Genomic DNA, 7157 nt, shown 5'->3' on the forward strand with positions numbered 1-7157 from the left:
TGGGGTGTGTGACTGCCTGGGGAATGGACCACCAACAAAGAGATCTGTGTGCTGGCCTCCCTGTCCCCATGTTCAGAAGTTGGCTTAATTTTTCCCCTACTCGTCGCTCACAGGGAAGGATGCGGACTATATGTACGTGAACACAGAGACCCTGCACAATGGCACCAGCTTTGTGGCATCCCTCTTTGAAGAGTTTGGTATGTACCAGCTGATCACCTCCTATTTGGAGAATCCTCCAATCCCCGCTGGCCATGCAGCTGAACTGGCACAACTTCCTCTGGCCAAGAAGGCCATGAGGTCCTATCCCGCCCCAGGATTCTGGCATCACCCAGCACAAACTGTCAGCACGGCTGGTGAAGCCCTGACCTCTGGATCACCCATTATCCTAAATTTGTCCTGCACCTCTGCACCACATGCCCAAACGGCAATTAAAACTGCTGGGACAATGGTAGAGAAAGCAGGGTTAAAACCAAATGGAACAACAGACATTGACGCTCAGTAAAGCTCCCGCGACCTGCTGCCCAAAACTGAGTGTGAATTATGGCTGTCACATGGATCTGTTTTATTTCTTCACCCTTGCCCAGAGTTGAGCCCATTGTTCCATGTAGCACTTGGAAGCACCCAGATAGGAAAGGGCCTGTAGGACTCCACAGCTGGCTACATTTATAGCACTGCTGTGATACTGCACAGCTGATAGATAACATTCTTATGGCAGCAGAATGACTGATAAGGGGCAGTAGGGTGGAGTGGCTTTGTGCCTAGGGCTGTGAGATTAAAGAGGAAAGCTGTCTCGAAGGTCTGTCTGACAAGCCTAGTTTCTGGTGCTGCAGTGTTGCTTGGCCTCACAACTTCAATACTTTCCAGATTGCAACCTGCAGGATCTCCAGGACATGCAGGAGGAGGATGGAGACACTGGTGTGGGCATCGGCTTGGACCTTGCAAGGAGTCAGCCAGTCAAAACTGTGAGTCCAGCCACCTCTGAGTGGCCCTCGCCATTGGTAGGTCCTTATGCTGACTCTGACAAGACTTAGTCTCTCAGGCCAGTGATACCCCTGTGGCTGGACTCTGAGGTTGTAGTCCAGTGGCAGGACTGATGCTGTGACTCCAAGTATCAGAATGCCCCGGGCTGCTGCATTTGGTATGGAGCCAAGGCCCAAGAGGCAGCAACAGTGAAAGATGAAGGGTTGCAGAGTGCACAAAGCTGGACTCAGTACCAGATAACCCTTTGGGCTTAGGTGCTAAGTTTTAGAAGGGAAGCAAGAAAAGTGAAAGTCAAAAGAAGAAAACTGTTTTGAAGTTAGGTTGAATCCCAAATGGAGTGGATGTGACTTGTGTTTTGTGTTGGATGGTGCTGCTTGCCTGTGACTGGAAAAAGCCATGCTGTCACATTCCGTGCTCTCAGGCAACTCCTGCCCTGTGTGGCTGGGTCTTGTGCTTCGTAAACAGTTGCCCTGTCCAGCACAATCATAAAAGCTCATAAGGGCTGGGGCAGACAGTTATTTGGTGCATCTCCTACCCAGTGCAGCTTTACATTCAGGAGAATCCAGCATCACCCCAGGTGTGGATCCACCTAGTACCCCTTTAGGGCACACAGCTCCCCTTGAAACCATGTAGCTGCTGGCTGAAAGTGGCTCTCGTCCTCTGGTGCGCAATCCATGTTGGGTTGGTGTTAGGACCATGGCCAGGGTGGAGATGGTAAGGAAGGGAGATTAGAGGCTGGGGTGTCAAAAGTGTGTTTTGGGGGTGAATATTCTCCTCCTTGGACATCCTGGCATTCTTCAGTCCTGATCAACACCCTTCTGGAAGAATACCCAAAGAAGGCTCAGTCATGTTCATCATTAAGATACCAGCAGCTTGGAGTATTTGCCAAGTAAGGATGCAAATCAAAAGCCAGTTCACTGCCTCTGGAAGTGGATCATTCGGTGTGAACTACGTAGGCTTTGAGAAGCCAGTGATTCTATCCTGAAGAGTATAGCAAACATCCAGGGGGACAGATCCAGAGGGATGACGAGGACTGGGGTTCCCTTTCTGGTTATTATGGTGACAGCTCTCATTGATGGTTCTCTGAACATCCTGAGGGGCCTGTAGCTCAGCCCTGCCCCATTTCCCTCTGCATGTCTAATCCACAGTGGTCTCTCTATCTCATGTAGGCTCCTGGGGACCCTCCACCCCCACTTCCCACCACCCCTCCACCTGAAGATTACTATGAGGAGGCCCTGCCTTTGGGCCCTGGAAAGGCCCCAGAGTACATCACTTCCCGCAGTAAGTTGAATGCTGTGTAAACAGGGAGCGGGGTTGAGAACACTTAGTCAGCTGGGCCCAGCATGTTTCTGCAGCTGCAGGGCCCTGATTTTGACATAGTAGACAAGGGACCTTCTTCAGAGCCTCGCACTGGGCTCCTCATTAGCTTATCCCAGGGAAGGCAGTGCTCTAGCATTGAGGCAGTGATGCTCCTATCCCTGCTTCCTCCCATCCCACGGTTATGTGATGAGGGGAGGTTTGCTTTGATGCAGGGATCAGAACTGAGTGACTGGGCATGTTCAGAGCCTGAGAGAAGATGCTCGCCCACAGCCAGTGCAATGACTCAGGGAGCAAAGGGAGCTGGCTGGAGGCAAGGGACTCAATGTGAAGCAGCTTTCATCTGCAGCAGTCAATGGATTTCATTTGCGGTGTCTTCCCCAATGCCAAACCAAGCTCCTGCCGTGTGGGGAGAAAATGAAGAGGTCGATCACCTTGGGTGACTTGTCAGTAGTGCTGGTGGCTGGTCAGGTTGAGAATGACCATACAGGTGCATTAAGGGAATTATATCCTATCCTTAATGTGGGGCCTTGTGGGAGAGAGGGATCCCTGAGCTACTCCATGTGGAGCTGCTTGATCAGGGCCTCTGGCACTTCACAGGAAATGCCGGGGTATTCAGTGCCTCGGCCTCTGCCTCCCTCCTATCCCAGCTGCTGGGTGTGTAGGGCTGAGTTCCCTCTATATGAGGGACAGCCGAGGAAGGAGGCTGAAGGACTCCCAGGAACCAGTCCCTGAAGGAGGAGTGTGCTGAGCTTCCTTCAGAGTGGCAGTGACCTTGGAGAAGTTTTCGGAAAGGAGCTGGATGCCAGAGAACTTTTCCCAGGCTGGGGCCCCAAAATGTGTCACTTGGCAGCCCCCACACAGCATCTTTCCTCTCAAGGGCTGTGGTGTCTAGTGGCTCTCAGACAGCGGGTGGGGAGGTGAGGGAGGCCTTCTGGGGCTGAGGCTCTTCCAGAGATCCTGTACATAAAGTTCTCTGCATCCTTTTTGGGTCATGCATACTTTATCTCTGCCAGTAACTGCAGGCATGTCTAATTCTCTGAGGCTAGCCATGCTGCTGAGCTGGAACTAGTGCGAGCAGCAAGGCTTGGCCTAGTTTAGCTCAACAAAGCCCTCAGATGAAGCCTTTTGATGATCCACTTTGCCCCATTAGTACCCTGAGCCAGAGTATTCTTTACTGAAAGCTTGATGTATTCTCTACTTTCTCTGCAGATAGCTCCAGTCCCCCCAACTCAATCGAGGATGGCTATTATGAGGATGCTGACAGCAACTACCCTGTTACCAGGATGAATGGGGAGCAGAAAAACTCCTGTAGGTACCAGGGCAGAGCCTCTTCAAGATAGCCACTCTCATGGGACAGGAGTGAACCCAGCACGGACTAGGCCAAATCCAGAGGGGATGAGCTGTGGCCTGGAGATGGGGAATCCTACCAAGAGCCAAAGTTACCTAGGGGCACACACAACCTATGGTTGACCACAGAGCTCCAAGACTTTCATAGGTGGATGTTGCAGAGATAAATTGGAGGAGTGAGGAAGAGCCAGGCCCTCTATTCATTTACTGCAACTTAGCCCCCATGGAAAGAGTGGGCACCTGCTGCTCTGGGAACCCCTGACAGAAGCAGTACAAACTAGCCCTTCCCCAGCAGTGGAAAAAAATCCATCTATGGACAGCTCAGGGGCTGGGACTTTCCTCATCCAGTTTTCACACCCCAAAACAGTTGCTCTTCAGGACCCCACCTCACTAGCCACTTGGGCAAAGCTGGATATTGGCAGTTGGCAACTCCTGGCATGCATGGTACCTCTAACATGGGCTATCTAGCCTTGATCTTTCTCGCTGTGCTTGGAGAAGCCATTGATTCTCTAGGAATGAGAATCTCCATCTAAGACTGAAGGCTCCTCTTGCAGATGAGGTTGTTTACAGCCCTCCCTGCCTCGTCTATGTAATAAATGTCCAAGCAGGTTAGGAATCTGGACCTGTCCCTGCATCTGACTCCATCCTCAACAACTTGGAAGAGGCTTAGGGTAACATTGGCCAATGTATAGGGCCCTCTCACTGTGAAGCTCTGCTGGCACCAACCACAGACCCCAACTTCAGGGAGAGACGTTCCTGGTGGGTTTTGCTCTGAGGAGTAGGCAATTGTTCCCACTTGGCCAGTTCCTCCATTGCTCTGTGAACCTTCAGGGAGCCACCCCCATGTGCAGGGAATAGACTGGCACATAGTATAAAAACAATGACGTTTTCCAGAGTGTGCAGTTGCTGTCCCAGGCCATATTTGGGAGGGTCAGGGCAGAAGTGTTAGTGTGTGAGATCCCCCACTTCACAGAGAAGAAATGACTTCGCTGGCTAGTTCTGAGCCATGCAGCTTTTGGTCAGATGCTCACAAACCTGGAATCTGTTAAGCCAGTCCACTGGCTCAGACAGAGGGATCTATTGTCCGAGTAGGCCTGGCACTTGGCCTCCTAGCACTAGGGGTGGACTTGGAAAGGAACTGGAGGGAAATGGAAACTCAGTGTCACTGCTGCTGTTCCGGAGTTTGACCCTGAGTCTCTCCCTCTAATTTTCTCTCCCCAAGAACTGCTTAGAGAGGGAAACCTATGGGCTGGAGTCCCACTCTGGATGCAAGGCACTGGAGCTCTGTTCTCAGTGGTATCCTGGGGTGACTGAGATTTTTATGCTTTCTTCCAGACAATGACTCCGATGCAATGAGCAGCTCCTATGAGTCCTATGATGAGGAGGAGGAGGATGGGAAGGGCCAGCAGCTGACACACCAGTGGCCATCAGAGGAAGCTTCCATGAACCTGGTGAAGGACTGCAGGATTTGTGCTTTCCTGTTGCGCAAGAAGCGCTTTGGGCAGTGGGCCAAGCAGCTGACGGTCATCAAGGAAAACAGACTCCTGGTGAGGCTGCAGCGGGCTGAGCACTGGGCTATGCAGAGGGGTTTCAGGGCAGGTTTAAGTTGAAGAAAGGTGACAGCATCATGTGGAGTTGGAGCGGCCTTTGGCTTCAGTTTGAGAGCACCAAAGCTGGGATTAACTTTGGTGGGGAATTGCCAAGCTTTTCTAACCACTTGATGAAAAACAAAATGTAGGGTTGTCTCCTATGTACCATCTCTGCAGGTGTAAGCCAGATTTTGGGAACCCCTGTGATGTTGTAAGGTCATATATATAAACCCACATATGCTGTGCAAAATAACAGTGCCCCCTGCAAGGCCCATAGCCCAGGTCTCCAAGCAGAAGCCATCAGAGTTCACCTGAGTGTTTATTACCTGACACCATCATGCCAACCATGATGGACAAAGTTTGAAAAGCAGGTTAAAGGCATTTCCCAGAGCACAGCACAGCCCACACAGCAGGATACTGCATTCCTCAGGTTCTGTGCTAGCTCTGAGAGGACTTGTGGTCTTGGTAGGAGAAGGACAGAGGAGTGGGGATTCCTGGGTTCTGTTCCTGCATTCCTCTGTGACTTAAGCTGAGTCACTCTTCCCATCCCAGAGGGGAAACTGAGGAGCAGTCACATGAGACTACGGTAACTTTGCCATCTCTGTAAACTGCTTTGGGGTCTCAGATCACGCTTCATATAAGAGATGGCCAGAACCTAGGCAGAGATGTTCACCACTGGGCTGACATGCTCCCTCTCCCCATATCCCCATAGCATTGGCAGAAGATACAGGCTGGGCTCCCCTCCAAGCATCACTATTGCATCTTCTTTTTCTAGTGTTACAAAAGCTCCAAGGATCGGCAGCCACACCTAGAGGTGCCCCTGAGTGCTTGCAACGTCATCTATGTGCCCAAGGATGGACGCCGCAAGAAGCACGAGCTGCGCTTCTCTCTGCCAGGGGCTGAGGCCCTGGTGCTGGCAGTACAGAGCAAAGAGCAGGCTGAGGAGTGGCTGAAGGTACCTCTGGCTGCAGCGCCAGCTTATACCCTTGTCTCTGCCTTGTGTCACTGGCTCAGTGATGTTGAGGGACCGTCACCAGCTCTGTATTATAGGAACCTTTCCAGTGAATCCTCCTGGCTTTGATGCTGTCATCTCTGCATGTAGCTTGGTTCCCGTGATCCCTGTCTGAAACTAGTAGTAGGCAGGGTGGCTGGCTCCCATGGGAAAGGCCAGGGTTTCCATGCTGCCTTATCTTGATGGGGAAGAGGGCTTTCCTCACATCTCTTATCGCCCCTGCCTAGCTGGGGCTCCAGCTGTGAGGAGAGCTCTCCAGCCAGCACAGCCTGCCCAGGCAGTGTCCTCCCCTTCCGCTGGCTCTGATAGCCAGGAGTCACACAGGCCATGGGGGAGGGCCTCCTCTTGCCCTCCCCACTTTTCCTGCCTTTGTTCTGGTTGAAGGAGGGTGGGTAGCTTGGCCTGTATGTGGGAAGCTGCGGGGGGAAGTCACTAACTCTGTGTCTGAGCTGACAGTGTGTGAAGGGACATGAAATAAGGGTATTAAACAGCACCACCACCTCTCCCCCAGGGAGCCACAGCCCCTGACCCTGCTCACCTTAAATCTGCTGGGATAGGGTGATCAACTGCTGAGAGACTGGTGTGCCAGTCTCCCTCTCTATCCCACCCCATTACAATGCAGTGTGGATCAACTGGTGCCATCACATCCTGGATAGCAAATGGACCTGCATTTAAGTGCTGGATTGGGGAAGAGAGGGAACTCTGTGCACATCTCCAGGCTCATTCAGCATGGAAGTTTTGGTTGTGATTTTTGAGTACTTTGCTTCACAGGCAAATTAAAATAGTTCAGGAAAGACTGCCCTTATGCAGGGTGGGTCCTGATGGAAATGTGCCAGTCTCACCATTGTCCCAGCCCAGCCTGCCAAACTTTGCATGTATCTTCAGGCATCCTGGGTTCCCATTCCTGC

General features: G+C 51.9%; 1 protein-coding gene across 1 annotated transcript in view; it reads left to right on the plus strand.

Annotated features, from left to right (window-relative positions):
• AFAP1L1 (actin filament associated protein 1 like 1) overlaps window positions 1–7157 on the plus strand; it is a 27910-nt gene that overhangs the window by 9576 nt on the left and 11177 nt on the right. The window contains exons 4-9 of the mRNA XM_025200883.1: window positions 114–197; window positions 865–998; window positions 2151–2262; window positions 3511–3609; window positions 4984–5195; window positions 6013–6192. Coding sequence (XP_025056668.1) covers window positions 114–197; window positions 865–998; window positions 2151–2262; window positions 3511–3609; window positions 4984–5195; window positions 6013–6192 — 821 coding nt within the window. The remainder of the gene's footprint in view (window positions 1–113; window positions 198–864; window positions 999–2150; window positions 2263–3510; window positions 3610–4983; window positions 5196–6012; window positions 6193–7157) is intronic.

Source organism: Alligator sinensis, unplaced genomic scaffold (assembly GCF_000455745.1).
Source record: "Alligator sinensis unplaced genomic scaffold, ASM45574v1 scaffold360_3, whole genome shotgun sequence".
NCBI classification, from domain to species: domain Eukaryota; kingdom Metazoa; phylum Chordata; order Crocodylia; family Alligatoridae; genus Alligator; species Alligator sinensis.